Source organism: Ursus maritimus, unplaced genomic scaffold, assembly GCF_017311325.1.
Source record: "Ursus maritimus isolate PB19 unplaced genomic scaffold, ASM1731132v1 scaffold_15, whole genome shotgun sequence".
NCBI classification, from domain to species: domain Eukaryota; kingdom Metazoa; phylum Chordata; class Mammalia; order Carnivora; family Ursidae; genus Ursus; species Ursus maritimus.
The window spans coordinates 55,409,453-55,427,669 of NW_024423897.1; the positions used below are offsets into that span (position 1 = coordinate 55,409,453).

The 18,217-nt window shown below is 40.8% G+C and overlaps 1 protein-coding gene across 2 annotated transcripts in view; it reads right to left on the reverse strand.

Annotated features, from left to right (window-relative positions):
- Window positions 1-13,768, reverse strand: part of MARCHF6 (membrane associated ring-CH-type finger 6) — a 75,903-nt gene extending 62,135 nt beyond the window's left edge. For both annotated transcript variants that reach the window (XM_040630553.1, XM_040630552.1), the window contains exon 1: window positions 13,617-13,768. In XM_040630553.1, coding sequence (XP_040486487.1) covers window positions 13,617-13,635 — 19 coding nt within the window. In that variant the 5' untranslated portion in view covers window positions 13,636-13,768. The remainder of the gene's footprint in view (window positions 1-13,616) is intronic.
- Between the last annotated feature and the right edge of the window lie 4,449 nt (window positions 13,769-18,217).

Genomic DNA, 18,217 nt, shown 5'->3' on the forward strand with positions numbered 1-18,217 from the left:
AACTTAGTAAAATAAAAACTTATGCTTGTACAAAAACCTGTATGAATTTGTATAACGGCTTCATTCATAATTTCTCCAAAATGGAAACAACCAATCAAAGCATTCCACAACTGGAGAATAAACTGTGGTACATTCAATATTCTTTTCTACAACAGAATACTATTAAGCAATAAAAAGGAATGAAATACTGATACATACAACAATGTGAATAAATCTCAAATGCATTATATGTTAAGCAAAAGAAGCCAGACTGGAAAAGCTACATTCTAGATGATTCCATTTATGACATTCTGGAAAAGGTAAAACTACTAAGACAGAAATATATCAGTGGTTGCCAGGGAACAGCAATATCTGAGAGGTGGCTGAACTAGTCCATCCCTTCAATGTGCTGGCTACATGACTATGCATTTGTCAAAAACTCATGGACACCAACATCAACAGATGGATAAAGGATATACATACATATATACATGATGTGTGTATAATTATAAATATATGATGTATATGTGTGTATTTATACTACACTTTAATTTTAAAAAGACTTCCTAAGTACTGTCTAAATAGACATATAAGGGGCGTCTGGGTGGCTCAGTGGTTAAGCGTCGGCCTTTGGCTCAGGGCGTGATCCCAGGGTCCTGGAATCGAGCCCCACATCAGGCTCCTCCGCTAGGAGCCTGCTTCTCCCTCTCCTACTCCCTCTGCTTGTGTTCCCTCTCTCACTGGCTGTCTCTCTCTCTGCCAAATAAATAAATAAAATCTTTAAAAAATAAATAAATAAATAGACATATAAGAACAAATGAGAAAGGATAATGACATGAAAAGAAATTACTGTTCCCTTCACTAATGAAGTTGTATACTGAACTGTATCCCAGCAAGCACATTAATTTCATCCAGCCAGATAAGAATTAATGCTGTGGGGCTGTGGAGGAAATCATCAGCATTGGACATCAAGTATTTCTGGCATTCCATGTTCTGGATAAATAGTAGGACTGCACTTCCCTACCACCTCTGAAATTAGACACGGACATGCGACTTGCTTCAGTCAATGAAATAGAAACTACAGTGATGTGTATCACTCCTGGGTAGAAAACTTTGGGAGCTAATGAACACAATACATCACACTGCATTTTCCTGCCTCAGTGACTGCGGAAGCACACCCTAAGATGGAGCCTCCATCAATCTAGGTCTCCAAGTGACCACAGCAGGAGCATCTTCCCCCTCCTGTAGCAGACATAATATGAAGTGAGAAAAGGAACCTTTTGTTGCTTTCTGCTGCTGAGGTTTGGGGGTAGTTTGTGACAAAGACATAAATTAGTCTATCCTGTTTCATAAAGGGTTTTAGCAGCTTTGAGGTGGGGGGGGGGGGGGGGACTAAAACAAGCACAACTACCACCAACACAGACATCAATGAAAGAATAGACCTATCTTGTATACGAACACCAATCCCACCACCCAAAACCTCAACAGAGTAAAACAACCAAGGTTATAAAAGAAGAGTGTCCACAAAAGTGCAGCCTGAGGCTCTTTACTAAAACTGAAATAATAAAGTTCTGAGGTAGAACAAGGTTCCCACCAGATTTACATGCAGTAAAATTACAAATCTCGCTCAGGCCAAAATAAAAGCATTGCATTTTACTTTTTATGAACGCATATCAACTTAAAAACACTAAAGCAAAACTCTTCCCACTTTTTTCTTTTTTTCCCCCCTCCATCACCCCAGGCTCTTCCTGCTTTTCAAAAGCAAATTTTTTCTGTTTAATCCTGTGGTAACTTTTGTTGCTTTATTTGAATACCTAATACCTCCACAAGGCATACTTTTATTTAAAAGTTCCTAGCACAGTGCCTAGCTCAATAAATATAAAGGAGGTTTTTTGTTTGTTTGTTTGAATGGAAAATCTCAAATCCTTAGTGACTGAGTAAGGAGACTGCCCAGGAAACGGGGGGGGGGGGGGGGGGGGGGGGAGGNAGTAAGAGTAGGTTTTCAAGTTGGAACCAGCTGTTGGAAGTCAACACCCATGTTGGTTTGGCTCATGCCATCCGTTTTTCTAGCCAACAATTCAGCTCACCAAATATATCCTAAGTACCGACTATGAAAAAAAGATGAAGAAAACCCTAAAAGCTTTGGGTATATGTCATAATTTTTAGGTCATTATCTACCTTGAAAGTTTTTCCACATTAGATTTCAAAGTGTATCTACATTCCTTCTGGTAATAATCCTTCTGATGATAATTTAATAAAGGATTGTTAATTACTAGTAGTAGACTTTATTTTTCAGAACAATTTTACATCTACAGAAATCTGAGAAGATAGTGCAGTGTTCCCATACGCACAGCACCCAGTATCTCCTATTATTAACATCTACATTAGCAAGGTACTTTTGTTAAACGTACTGAGCCAATATTCACACATCATTAACTAAAATCCAGTTTATTCAGATTTCCTTAGTCTTTACCTAATGTCCTTTTTTGTTGTTGTTCCAAAATCCACCTGATATTTAGTTGCTATGTCTCCTTAGCTTTGCTAAGACAGTTTCTCTTGGCTCTGGCAGTTTTTCAGGCTTTGTTTTTGATTACTTTGGTCATTTTAAGGAGTACTGGCCAGTATCTTGTAGGACGCCCCCTATCAGAATTTGTCTCATGTTTCACCCATGACTAGAATGGGGCTATGGCTTTGAGGGAAGAAAAGGTCAAAGGCAAAGTGCCATTTTCATCACATCATATCAAGGGTACACCATTAACATGAATTATGACAGTTACTGTTGGCCTTGATTCATTTGGCCGAAGTAACAAAGGATTTTAATATCTGATTACGAATAAAAATTTTTACAGTTAGTAGCTATGATCACAGTAAGTAAATATTAAGAACATATGATTGAAAAACATTACTCAAAATGTCTGTAAATAACCTACATACCTAAAACCAGGGGAGTGGGTATCTAAATTGGGGTACACTCACTACACAGAACATGGAAAAATGCATAATGTTAAATAAGCAAAGCAAAGATAAAAAATGAACAGAATACACACGTACTTCCTACCAGGTAAAAACATCAAAATAGCCTAAAAGAGAAAATATGAAAAAAAATAGCCATTATAATTGGTCAGATGAGAACATGGGTGATTTTCCTGCCTTCTTTCCCCAAAGTTTCTAGTGCTTCATTGCTACTTTTACAACTACAAGAAAAAAACTACCTATAAAAAAATACGCATGTGCTAATTAGGTCTTGCAAACATAAAGTCCCAATTCTATATGTATCCCAAAGTTTATTTTCTTATCTCTCCAGATTACTGGTAATTACAAACTTAACATTTATCTGTACTGCTGCTCCTGAAAGCCTGAAAACTACATTTTTTTGGCCTCTTTGCTGACTAGGCTTGAGTTGCACTGAGTCAACAAGAAGCACTTTAGTGGGAAAATTTTCTACTTCTGGCTCTAAAAACAGCAGTGGCAGCTAACTGCAGGTGCTTTAAACTCCTGCAGTAGTTACAGAGATCATGGTGGTGATTCTTTTTTCAAGTTTTATTTAATCTCTACACCCAACGTGTGGCTTGAACTCACAAACCCGGGATCAAGCATTATAAGCTCTTCCAACTGAGCCAACCAGGCGCCCCCTCCCCCCCGCCCCCTCCCCGTGGTGATTTTGCCAGGAGCAGTGGGCATCTGCAAGTTCAGCACAGACAGTGGCTCCAACAGTTACCCGAAGGGTGTGCCAGGTATCAACATATTTCACCTCAGTTCCAAATCTGTCCTTCAGCACCTGTCCAGTGGTAAGAGAATGAACTCGAAACATTTTTTTTTTTAAAGATTTAATTTTATTAGACAGAGATAGAGACAGCCAGCGAGAAAGGGAACACAAGCAGGGGGAGTGGGAGAGAAAGAAGCAGGCTCATAGCGGAAGAGCCTGACGTGGGGCTCGATCCCATAATGCCGGGATCACGCCCTGAGCCGAAGGCAGACGCTTAACCGCTGTGCCACCCAGGCGCCCCTCGAAACATTTTTTTAAAACAAATTTGTCAGTACAAGATGCTGGAGGGACAACACAGGAGGAAGGACGGACGTGGTTTTCTGGCTCCTGCTGCACTGTCACTAGGTTAGTCATAATGACCACCTTTTCACAACCCTACTGATAAGAACCCAAGACACTCCAGCCCTGTACCCAACAGTGGTATCCAACTCCCCCCACATGCCCATCCAACAACTTTGGCTCTCCTGCACCCTGGAGGATTATTTCCTGCTAGCTCAGAAACTGTGGACTAGCACTGGACAACTCCACACTCCTCCACTGATGTCTAAACGGCAACTGTAGCCCTACCTCTTTCAAGTCTGTCCCCATTTGGATACTTGCCCAGGTACCCTTTACAGTATTCTTTACATCTCTACAGCTACCCTCTTGCCATAGCTTAGTAATTCAACTTCCTCTGGTTAACTTACTCTGTGTTGTCTGTCTCTTCACTAGATCAAGACTGCAAAAAAACAGAAGATTTAAAGAAGAACCAATCAGAAGTTTTAGAACTGGAAGATACAGGGAGTGTGGGCTCACTCCTGGAATTGAGCTCAAAAGCAACGGCTGCCTCAAGAAAAAGTACTTTGTGGGGCGCCTGGGTGGTGCAGTCGTTAAGCGTCTGCCTTCGGCTCAGGGCATGATCCCAGCATTCTGGGATCGAGCCCCACATCAGGCTCCTCTGCTGGGAGCCTGCTTCTTCCTCTCCCACTCCCCCTGCTTGTGTTCCCTCTCTCGCTGGCTGTCTCTGTCAAATAAATAAATAAAATCTTTAAAAAAAAAAAAAAGAAAGAAAGGAAAAGAAAAAGTACTTTGTACAATTCTTCAGTTACCAGCTGAACTAGCTGTTTTTGTTTGTTAAAAACATCATTTTTACCATGGCTAAAAAAACTGAAAAAAACAAAAACAAGTCATTCAGACAGATCTGAGTAATCTTTCCTTAGAGTTGATAGATGTTTCATTGTTAGATTAGTTTTATCACAAAAGAATGAAGTGAGCCTAGGAGCCAAGGAAAACAACTGACAATATTTGCTGCCAATGATAAAAATCAAACTTTCAAGAAAAATTAGGATTTTAGAAAACTTGTATCCACCACAATGAGCATGACAGTGTCCCCAATACCTAAAAGGCTTTTCAAGATGAGACAGGTAGAGATGTTAATAAATGTAAGCTTTTATAATACACATGAAATGTGTCAACATTTGGAAGGTCTGCATAACTCAATGATCGAGTATCTACCAAAAGACCAATACCTGATGTTACAAAACCATGCATGAGTAAAAAAAAACACCAATGGATTTTTAAAAATAGCTTTATTGGGGGAGCACCTGGGTGGCTCAGTCGATTAAGCATCTGCCTTCTGCTCAGGTCACGATCTCAGGATCCTCTGATCAAGCCCCACGTGGGGCTCCCTGCTCAGCAAGGAGTCTGCTTCTCCCTCTCACTCGCCTCTGTGTGTGCACACTCTCTTTCTCTCTCTCAAAATCTTTTTTTAAAAAAATAGGTTTACTGGGGAATCAATGACATGCAATAAAATGCACTTAATGGGTTATCGCTTGATAAGCCTGTCAATGATAAAACTGTCACCACAGTTAAGATAATGAACATATCTACTACCACCAAAATTAACTCAGGTCCCTTGATAATCTCTCCATCCCACCCTTCTCTCAGTCCCATTCCTAGACAACTATCAATCTGCATTCTAGTACTGTGGATTAATTTGCGTTTTCTAGAGTTCTATGTAAGTGGGACATACTCTGGCTTCTTTTACTTATAATTATTTTGAGATTCATGTATGTTGCTGTGTGTATCAACAGTTCATTTCTTTTCATCACAGACTAGTATTCTATTGTATAGGTGTATCATAATTTGTTTATTCATTCATTTGTTGAAAGGCATTTGGGTTGGTTCAAGTTTTAGGATTTTACAAATAAAACTCACATACAAGAGTTTGTATGCATTCATTTCTCTTAGTAAGTCCCTACCAGTACTATGGCTGGATCATATGTTGATTACACATTTCACTTTTTAAGAAACTGCTACAATGATTTCCAAAGTGGTTGTACCAGTTTTCATTCCAGCAGTATATAAAAGTTCCTGTTGTTCCACATTCTGACCAACATTTGGTATGGTCATACTCTATAATTTCATTCATTCTAATAGGTATGTAGTGATGATATCTCATTGCAGTTCTTTTTAACAGCTTTATTGAAATATACATACTATAAAGCTCAACAACTAAAGTATACAATTCAAAGGCTTTTAATGTATTACAGAGTGATGCAACCATTACCACAATCTAATTTTTTAACATCATCATCCCCAAAAGTAACCTTGTAACTATTAACAGTCATTCCCCATTCTTTCTCTTTACATAGATTTGCCTATTTGAGCCATAATTTGGATCATATAAAATGTGGTGTTTCCTGACCAGTTTCTTTCACTTAGCACAATGTTTATGAGGTTCAACGAAGTTATAATATATACCAGTATTTCATTCTTTTGTATTGCCAAATAACATTCCACTTTATTTACAGATATATTTTGCTTATCCATTCATCAGTTGATACACAGTGGGGTGTGAAGATATATTCTGAACTATCCTAGGTATATACCTGGTAATGGAAATGCTGGGTCATATGGAAACTGTAACTTTTTGAGGTTAACCAACCACACTCTATTTTACATTCACACCAGCAATGAATAAAGGTTCCAATTTCTCCACATCCTGGCCAATACTGATTATCTATCTGTAGTTTTGATTATAGTCATCCCAGTGGGTGTGAATTACTTCACTGTGGTTTTGATTTGCATGTACCTAATGACCAGTGATGCTCAGCATCTTTTCATATGCTTATTAGCCATGTGCATATATTCTCTGGAGAAGTGTCCAAATCTTTGGGCCTCTCTTAAACTGTGTCATTCGTTTTCTTATTGAGTTTTAAGAGGTTTTTTTTTTTAACATACTCCAATAAGTCCTTTATCAGATAGACAGTTGCAAACATTTTCTGTGGCCGATCTTCACCTCTTAACAGTGTCTTTCAAAGAGCAGAAGTTGTGAATTTTGATGCCATCCAATTTATCAATTTCTTCTTATACAGATCATGCTTTTAGTGTTACAGCCAAGAAATCTCAGCCTAACCCAAGATCACAAAGGTTTTCTCCTATATTTTCTTCTAAAAGTTTCAGTTAGGTTTTTTATTTAGGTCTAACATCCCTCTGAGTTAATTTTAGTATATGGTGGAAGGTATGGCTCAAAAGTCATTTTTTGCTTATGGATAGTCAATTATTCCAGCACCATTTGTTGAAAAACAATACTTTCTCCACGGAACTGCTTTTGTACCTTGGTCAAAAATCAACTGTTCACACATGTATAAGTCTATTTCTGGACTATTCTGAGCCATCAAACCAATGGATTTTAATTTAGGTTGATTTAATTTTTAAAAGGTGATGTATATGCTTTCAGATGTAATACGGCTTAAAGAAACTACCACTTGTCGAATTTTAGCATAGTATCAAAGGACATCAAAAATTACCTGAAAATACACCTCCCTTTCTCAAATTATCTGTGTAAAACCCAACCTTCTTCATACACTTTAAACCAAAACATATCGCAAGAGTAATTGCAGGGGCAGAGATGTGAATCCAATGGTCTTCTAACAATCCAGACATAAAAAAGATTGGCAAAAAATTAAAACAATGCTCCTCTTCTCACTAAAATTTTGTCTTAGAAAATACATTTATCATTAAGTTATTTTTGTTAATATGTATTGCATTTAAAGTTCTGTTTTCATTTCTAATAGACTAAAAAGACATCCTCTACATAAACAAAAGTCCTGTAGGTCTTCAGCATTTAAAAGTATAAAGGAATCCCAAGAGCAATGGTCTTCAAACTGGTCCATTTAATAAAAGTGCCTCTAAGGAACTTTGAAATGGCTAAGAGTGGGGGAAATGAAATTCACGCAGGAAACACACTTGACACGTGGCCTAAGTACATAGCAGGTATTTGATATCTGATAAATGGAGAAGAAGAAAAAAAAAGACAAGGAATCTCCAAATCTTTTACCTCAAAAGTGCTATAACAGAACTTTACACTGAAAATACTAGATCTGATTGTATGTAAATTATACCTTGTTAACCTATCATTAAAAAAATACACAAGTGGGGGTACGGAAGAGAGAGAGAAAAGTAAAAGATTATAATGAAGTTGTTACAAGAAATGAGCATACAGAAAATGTTTCAATGTCTTCCAAGCCTTCAAGAACTCACCATGTCTGTTATGCACTGAATAGTGTTGTTTCCACCAGCTCACCAAAATTCACGTGTGTGTGTGGGTGGGTGTGTGTGTGTTTATTAGGAAAAAAGCACACAAGCATAAGTGGGGGAAAGAGCAGAGGGAGAGGTAGAAGGAGACACCCCTCTAAGCAGGAGGCCCAATGACACAGGACACGGGGCTCAATCCCAGGACCCCTGAGACCTTGGGATCACGACCTGAGCCAAAGGCAGACCCTTAACTGACTGAGTCACCAGGTGCCCCACCAAAACTCATATATTGATGCCCTAACTCCTAGAACCTCAGAATGACTGTATTTGTAGACAAAATCTTTAAGGATGTAATTAAATTAAAGATAAAGTCATTAGGGTGGGCCCTAATTCAACATGAGGTGCCTTTGTAAAAAGAGATTATTAGGACACAGACGTGCAAAGAGAGAAAACCATATAGAGACACAGGAAGAAGACAAAAATCTGCAAGCCAAGGATAGAAGCCTCAGAAGAAACCAGCCCTGCAGATAACTTTATCTCAAACTTCTGGCCTCAAGAACTGTGAGAAAATAACTTTCTATTGTGGAAGCCACCCAGTTGGTGGTACTTTGTTACGGCAGCCATTACAAATACAATATCCAAAACTGAATTTAACTCTTCCCATTCAGAGCTAATGAAACTAAACGAGAAATCATTTTCAAATCCTCCTCCCTATATCACCTCATCAATCACTATATTCTATTAATTCGACCCTGATCTGTTGTTTCTTTCTCATTCTTTCCACTTCCACTGCCTGAACTTAAACTGCTGTAATATCTTGCCTTGCCCACTGCAATAGCATTCTAAAATACAGTCTGAATTAGTAAGTTTTCCCTTGGGGTCTTATTTCCTGTTCTCTTTTTAAGAACTCTTTCCATTTTACCTATTATAATAAAAATAAGCGATCTTCATGTCTTTACAGGAGAGAAGTAAAGCCCAACTAAAATAAGCCTGGTCTGGAAGAGAATACCCAGGTAGCCCAACATTAATCACTCACAGCATTCTAGCCGAGAAGGTATTCATTCTAGTTCAACAGTGGAGGAGATAACTTTTGGCCCCAGGATCTTTTTGACCTCACATTTTACTTACTCTTTGCCCAACTCTTTCACTCCACTGCAGCTACACAGGTCTCCTGGTTATTACTTAAACATTCCCAGCCTACTCCCATCTTAAAAGATTTTACACTGGCTATTGTCTCTGCCTAGAATGCTCTGCCCACAGGGTATATCTAACTCCCTCTCTTACTTTGTTCCTTCTCAGTGAAGCCTTCCTTCACTGCCACATTTAAAACTGCAAGGCCATCCTCCTATCCTGGCACTCCTATTCCCTACAAATTTACTGTTCTCCACAGCATTTAGAACCTTCCAGTTATGCCATATAATTTATTTTCTGTCTTCCCTTCCTCCCCTACCAAGCCAAAAGAATGTAAACTCAATGAAATAAGGAATTTTGTCTATTTTGTTCCCTGCCTAGCCCAAGTGCATAAAATAGTGCCTGGCCTGTAACAGGTGCTCAGTAAGCATTTGTCAAATAAGTGCATGTCTGCTTGGTGGTCATAAGCGTGCCAGAGCAGTGAAAGTTGATCCATGGTGAGAAGAATGAAGCAGACATGTCTGAAAGCAGAGATGAAAGACCATGTGGTTCTAGAAAGATGATAACTAGCTGTCTGGTCCTGACAACTTCCCATCCTTCTAACTCATTTCTTCCAAATCTGTGTCACCTCAGGTTTTACCATAGTAAATACAGAACATGGTCAACAGCAATACACTTCAACTCCATACCTTCCCAGTATGTCTCATAAAGCATAAAGAGTAACTGCTTTGGCACTCCATAAAATATTACTGATGAGATTTTGTATTATGTTTTGCTAGAGTAAGGAGTGATTTAGCAAAATTTTTTTAAAAATCAGGTCTGTATCACTGGACTGAAATGAGAACACTCTACTATGGCAAAATGTATTTAATATCTTCATGAGGGTTTCATACATCAATACTTGCTTGCAACATCTATTCCAACAGTGTAGTGTTTTCCCTTTTAAAAAATGTATATCCTTGGGGCGCCTGGGTGGCACAGTGGTTAAGTGTCTGCCTTCGGCTCAGGGCGTGATCCCGGCATTATGGGATCGAGCCCCACATCAGGCTCCTCCGATATGAGCCTGCTTCTTCCTCTCCCACTCCCCCTGCTTGTGTTCCCTCTCTCGCTGGCTGTCTCTATCTCTGTCGAATAAATAAATAAAATCTTTTAAAAAAAAAATGTATATCCTTGAACAAAAGACAGATTTTTTTTCCCTGAAACTGAAAAATCTCAGTGCATTGCAGGATCAGATTCCTAATCCATAAAATGAAGAAGCTGCATACCTAAGGTATCCTCTGAAGTTTAAAGACTTGATGGTAACAGTTTATAAAACCTATCTACACTCATACAAACTACATACGAACAATATGAATGATTCATTTATCCTGTGTAATAAGAATGGATTATAAACCTGTTGATTTTACAAAAATAAAATTTAACGCACCAAACACTTTTTAGAGATCTTTAAAATCTAGCACTTAAAATGAAGAGCCAAAATCCATCTGGAAAATAACCAATTTTCTAACAGAATTCAATACTGTTTACTACAAATATAAAACATTCTGAGCATTATAATATAACATCACATATGGTACCCTGGAGAAAAGCAAGACGATATTTTTAAGAGTGGGAAGAGTTACACTCTACTTGTATGGTTGGTATTTTAATAACATTCTTAGCCTGTTGGCTCAGAAAAAAATAGAAAAGTAAATAACATTATCGATGTTTTTAACAATAGGTGACAATTTTTTAAATTTAATTTTCTTTACATATTTTTGTAATTTTATTTCATTTTTACTAAGTCTCCTACCCAAAAAAAACCTGTTTCTTTTGTAATCAGATAAAAAAACCCATCTGCATTTTTTCAATTTAAGAAATAATCTGTAATAACCAATGTAGCAAATAGAGCCGTTGTTTCCAAGCTGTTCTTCACTTTATCATGAAATCCTCTGTAATCCTCCCTTTCATGTTTTGTCAAGTTAAATTTAAATTTAATTTTGAAAATTTCAGAAGTCTTCTGATTTGGAATTTAGCAAAAGTTAGCATGAGAAGTATTAAAATTCACTTTCATTTCATGACTAATAGTTTCATAAAACAAATGCAAAAAAAGCTTCTGTCAAAATATGTAAATGATTCATCCTATAAAGGCAGTGACAAAAATAAGTTATTTTATCTATTTTAACCATAGGGTCTGACAGACCCGAGCCTGAATCTTACCTCTGACCTTGCTCCCTGCACGACCTTAGGCAAGTCACTAACACTACCAACCCTCCATTTCCTCTCCATAAAGAGTGGATATTGCCTACCTTAAAATACTGAGAGAATCTAATGAGATGTGTATAAAATGTTTAGCAAAATATATGCCATACACATGTGCTCAGTTAGTTACTTCAATAGGAAACTATTGAAGTCAATAAATAAAAATCATTAATACCTTACTCTGATCATAATTTTACAAGGAAAAAAATGTTTAAGCATTAGAAGTACACTGAAAATCTTTCTTTCATGATTCCATATAAACTCATATTCTGCAATCCCTGAGTTTCCACTAACTACAGCACCGTAATGTACGCAAGTACTAAGTGCCCAGGCTCAAAGAATGGAATTTAATGTAATATGCCAGCACACATCGTGATAAATAAATACTTGCCTTACTAGATTGAGTCATTAAAATGTGAATCCAAAATGACCTGAAATCTATGCAGATGAAAATTTGCATACAGGGACTATCTGTCAAAAACAAAGTAATTCCTAACCTCTCAGCAGTTTCACTTTACTATTTTTTCCAAGGGAGTCTCCTGCAGCGACCAGCTTTCACTCACTGTGTATAATAAACACAACTGAGACATAATGAAAGGAAAACTACTTGTAATCAGAATATCTAGGTTCAAATCTCTTACTTGCGTGTGAAACTTGGACAAGCTGTTAAAATAACTAAGCCTGAATTTCCACATCTGTAAAAGATATTACTACCTACCCACCCGCTGGGGCTACTATGAAAGATCAAATATAAATGCATGTGAGTATGCTTTGTAAACGGTCACACACAAACGTCATTACGGTTGAGGTTCTTATTATCTAAGGAAAGACTTATTTAAAAAATGAGAAATCGAGATCTACCAACCCATTACATATATAGACAATATCAAACTTGTATTATTCACTATTGCACACCATGGCAGGATTCCATGATTTTCATCTAAAACCACCAAAATCGCGATCCATTAAGATTGAAAGACATATCCCCACATAAATACACCCAAGGCATAAATGTATCTTCACTGATAACCAAACCATCAAGAGACAGGTTAATTTACTAATTTCCTCTACAGACTCACAAAATTATTTGATAGATTCTGAAAAGATAAAAGCGCTTTAAAATAACCTACCTTCGGTGGATAAGCAAATGCATTTAAATACTCAAGAGATGTTTATACCTTCTGTATTCAGTTTACAAGGGTTAGCTTGTTCCAAAACAACCATATCCGAAACACACGCACCCACAAAACAAAGCACAGAAAACCCTGCTTACTGGTGTCAGGGATTCAACACAAAACAAACTACACCAAAACAAAAGAATTCTAAGCAACCTCCCTCCTCCTAATAACCTCGTTGGACCTTACTCTTCCACGTTTAGTAAACAAATTATTTGGAGCAGGGACGCAGAGGGCAAGGTTCTTAAACAGGGCTCAGTCCACTGCACTTAGCCGTCACCTGGCGGGGCATTTTTCGCGAAGTTTCAGAGTCAACAAAGAAGTTTTGTTGTCAGGGGGTAGGGCCTGCACAGCAGCAATAGGCGAAACGACAATAAGAAAGACAAAACCGGGTGGGGGAAGGGCGTGCAATACGCCCCCATACTTCGAGCAGCGACCACTGCGTGTCCCCCCAGGACTAAGGGGACGGAGGGGGCGGGGAGGCCACGCCGTCCCCGATTCCCTCGGCCCGAAGCCCCAAACCCCGGCGGGTCCCCGCCCTCCGTGGGCACGGGCGGGAAACGGCGGGGGGCGCCGAGGGGTCACCTTCCGCTCCCCCCCGCGGCCCGCCGCCCCTCGCGCCGAGCGCGGCGGGCAAACGGCCTCAGGCGTCAGCCTCACCGCTGTCACCGCGCGCCCCCGCCCCAAGGGGAGGCGCCCCCAGCCGCGCCGCCCGGGGCCAGCCGCCTGCCTCGAGTTCCGCGGCCGGGGCGCGGGCCTGGCCCGAACCCGGGCGCCGGTGCAAGGGCGCGGGCGCCGCCGCTTACCTTCCTCGGCGGTGTCCATCTTGTCTGGGGGAGCGGCGGTGACGCAGCCGCGAGGCTCCCGCTGTCGGGGCCGGAGCCTTCCGGCCGGGGCGGGGAGGGAGGGAGGGGGAGGAGGGAGGAGGGAGCGGAGCCGGGCCCGGACAGGTGCTTGTACTCAGGTGCGAGAGAGGAATCCAGAGGAAGGAGAGAGGGGGAAAGGGAGAGGGAGACAGGCTGACAGAAAGCGGACGTGAGAGGGGAGGGGGGAGGGGCGGGGAGAGCGGAGCGGAGAGGCCGGGGCGGGGCGCCGGGCGGAAGGGGCGGGAGCGCCCCCAACGACGCTGCCGTCACTTCCGCCGACGGCGACCGCGCGGGCCGGGAGAGCTGAGCGCGGGCGGGGCTGTGAGCCCACGGGCTCCGGGCCGCCTCCGTCTGGTTGTGGGCGGCGGGGCGGAAACCTAAGCAGGAGCGGATCTCTGGTGCCACCGAAGGCGGCGACAAAGGAGGCGCAGAGGCGGGGCGGAGGGGAGAGCAGCGTGAGCAGGCGCCTGGTGGCGAGGCGACGAGCGCAGCGAGGGCCCCGGCCGGTGTACACGACAGAGGCGGGTCCCTGGGCGGTTTAGGGATTCTCTGGGTGAAAATACGAGCTCTGCGCCCCGTCCCCCACCGCCGCGGGATGCTAGTGCCGTGTGTCTGGAGTGGGCCTAGGAATATGCATTTATGTTCGGCACCCGGATAGTTGGGGTGCACGTTTCGAGGAAGTACTGAAACATCCCTGAAATGTAAGAAGGCGCACACTAACGTTGCCAAAATTCCTCCCAGGGAGACTTATGCATTTGTTTCGAAGGACTTCAATAAACCACTTAGGCTGAGAATTGAAATACCCACCTCTAATAGAAATCGGTTCAGCGGCGAACAGGGCTTGGTATACTGAATTATGGACGCCTACCTGGCCAGAGCTGACCTGCTTCGGCCTTAGGAGAGGCTGACCTCTGCCTCCGTCAGTAGTCTACCTTTCCTCACTGACATAAGCTTGATTTTTCTTTAAATGAAGATCTATTTAGAAAATACGGTTTAGAAAGGCCACCACCCTAGAATCGCCTAAGTAGAAGCAAAGATGTATCTGAACCCCGCCCCCAAATATTTTAAACAATTTGCACATGATTTGCTGAAATAGATTCTCCAGCAATCTCTTTTCCATCTGTGTGACTAAAGGAGTTGGAAAGACCCCTCTTCCAAGCCTCCTAAATCAGAATGAGATTTAGAATAAAAATAATGAACCGGAGTCCAAAAAGAGAACAGCCCTTGAAAACTAATGTCGCTGATTTGACTGATTTCACTCATGTTACCCAAGGCAGGAAGGCAAATTCTTCTTGACCTGATAATGGAGACCCACTGATTTCAAGGGCTGAGCTTTAGAATTGATCCCATGTAAGCTTGTACTTAAAAATGTCGTTACTATCTCCCAAGAAATTGCATTTGAAGGAGGCTCATTCCCCAACCCCTATCCCTTCCACCCAACCCCGACAGAAGCTCACACCCCTGTAGGGCCTGTGGCAGAGCACTTCTCCCTGAGCTCAGACCAGTGGCACAGTTCAGGACCACCAAACCCAGTCTCATGTTGTATGGCATAGGGGGAGGAATTATGTGAGACAGACTTTGAGATTTGCTGAAGGAAGTACTGGTAATATTTCAGGGCAGGTATATAAACCTCAGGGTAGCATTGCTGGGGTAGGACCGGAGGGAAATGTGTGTATGTGGTGAGGTGGAGGGCTCCCTCTTGTCTTGAAGTGTTTTACTTAGTGATGCTCAAAAACATTACTTGTAGAATTGAGAATTGCCCCAACCTTTTTTCATTTAGCCTTTGGAAGTTAAATATAAGAGTAATAAACCAACGTTTGTTGAATCCCTGCTGTGTGCCAAGCACGGGTCCTCACAACAGCATTTTAGGATACATAAATCAGTCACACTTCTCTTGCTTGCCATTGACAGGAACCCAACTAAACTTGTAGGTCATGTTGGAGGAATGTACCATTGATCTGAACAAATTATGATGGGGGTCATGGTCCAGTGGGCCTGAAGGACTACTAACACCGGAGTCCCTCTCTCTGCCTTCACCCCTAAATTCTCCTTCTGCATATGAGTTTCCTGCTGTCAGGCTAGCTTCCTCCATATGGCTGGAGAAAAGGCCACTGGTAGCTCTCAAGGTTATATCTTCAGCCTCCGCATCAGATGGGCTGAGCGTGATGATCTCTAGTGCCAAGTTAAAAATTCCGGGGAAGGACAGGTAGTTGGTCCAGGTAGGTGCCCATCCCTGATCCAAATGACTATGCTAAAGAGCTAAGATCTGTGAGAACACGGACACTGCCATTGAACTACATTGCTTAGGTGAAGAAAGGAACATTTCCCCTGAGAAAGGGGAGGACAAAACAATAGATGCCCATTATACTAGAATTACTGTTTTCAAATGAGAATACCAACATTATATAAAAATATTTTCATTTGCCACACTTTTATCCAAATGGGTAGAGAATTTCAATCTGGAACAAATGTTATTTTAATCAAAAGAAACAAAGGTATAGCATACACATAGTTCCAGCCTCATTCGTGCGTGTGTATGTGTGTGGCTACTGTGTCATGAGGATATTCTAGTCTAGTGATGCTGGGTTGCCGTATAGCAATAAAATGAGCAAAAGGAGACATGTAGGAAAACAGAGTATAAGATTTTAGGAACAAACTGTAACAATAACAATTAACCAAACTCCTTATTATGTTCAATGATCATCAACCTCATAATATATGTATAGTAAATATTATACCCATTTTACAGATGAGGAGTCTGAGACTCACAACTGGTAAGTAACTAGCTCCTGGCCATATACATAGAAGAGGAACCAGAATTAAAGCACAAGTCAATCAAACTGCAGGCCTCCCGAGTTTTAAACCTCACCACTTTGCCATTAACAGCCACCCTCTGCACTGACATTAAACTCAACTTTTTACTGTGAGCCCATGTTTATATAGAAACCCATGACTTTGCAAGAGTTGCACAGAGCTGCTCCTGAATGAGCATAGATATGGTAATTAGGCAAAATGCCTTACTATAAGCCTGAAATTGTTCACATTAATGAATTATTGAAGGCAATTTATGGCATTATCTAAATATTAAACTCTTCTTATTTTCTCTTCCCTTTTCATTGTCCCTTCCTTCCTGTCTTCCCTTTCATCTCATCTTCCCTTCCCCTCCATTTTTCTTTTCTATTTTTCTTGCCTTCCTGTAATGAAATACAACAGAGATGTGGGCAAGAACACGGGGGCCAAAGGAAGAGGCATGCAGGCGGCAGACAGAGAAGACTGATGTGGTTGGACAACTGATTATGTTGAGCAAATAAGTAAAGACATCAAAAATGATGGTCAAATTTCCCACATTGGAGAAAATACTAACATAGAAAGGGGAAAGGCTAGAAAGAACCCTGAGGTGTTGGATTGGAAACATAGCTATCATTATGAACTTGCTTTAAAAAATATAAGCAGATAAAGAAATTTATATGCATATATGTATCCATGTATTATATATAATACATATTAAATATATATACTGGGAATATATACATACATCAATATACTGGGGAGTGTGTGTATGTATGTACACACACACACTTCCATACTGGGACAAATGACAAAATTAAAATTTGAATAAGGTTTGAATGTTAATGTTGGATCAGTATTGATTTCCTGACTTCAGAGATCCTTGTGCAGTGAAATATACTAGAGTGTTTAGGTTTGATGTAGGATTAGGCTTGAAGCTTATAGTCAAATGGTTCAGAAAAAGACTGTGTGGGGGAGGTGTGCGCGTGTGCCCATGTGCATGCATGCGCGCGTGTGTATGAGAGAGCGAGGCAGGAAGTTAAGAGTTAGTGAATTGGAGTGAAGGTAATATGAGAGTTTTTTGTACTGTACTTGCAATTTTTCTGTGTGAAATTATTCTGAAATACTTTTTTAAACGTAAAATTGGTAGTTGTTGATGGAACCTCAAAGCAGAGGTTCTTGAATTTGGGGGATCAGTCATAAACACCTTTGACTATCAGATAAAAGTATGGACCTTTCAGGGCGCCTGCGTGGCTTAGTCGTTAAGCGTCGGCCTTCGGCTCAGGGCGTGATCCTGGCGTTCTGGGATTGAGCCGTATCAGGCTCCTCTGCTGGGAGCCGGCTTCTTCCTCTCCCACTCCCCCTGCTTGTGTTCTGTCTCTCTCGCTGGCTGTCTCTATCTCTGTCAAATAAATAAAATCTTAAAAAAAAAAAAGTGTGGACCTTTTTTCCCAGAAAATTCCATAAGCACAAAATGTTGCGTACAATTTCAGGGGGTAGTTCAAGGGAGGCCTTCAAGTCCATGCACAAACTCCTGGTTAAAAGAACCTCTCAGTTACAGGATTGAGAAAAACTGATAACATTCATTTCCTTTTCCATGAACATAGCAGGCTAGGTTATTTAAGCCAACAGTTGAAAATGCTAGGTAGAATATAAAAAACATATTCTTACATGTTGAGAAAATGGTAAGGAAATTACTGGGCCAAAATCTAAGGACAAGAGGTAAACGGAAACTTGAAGTTGCTTTTGCTCTT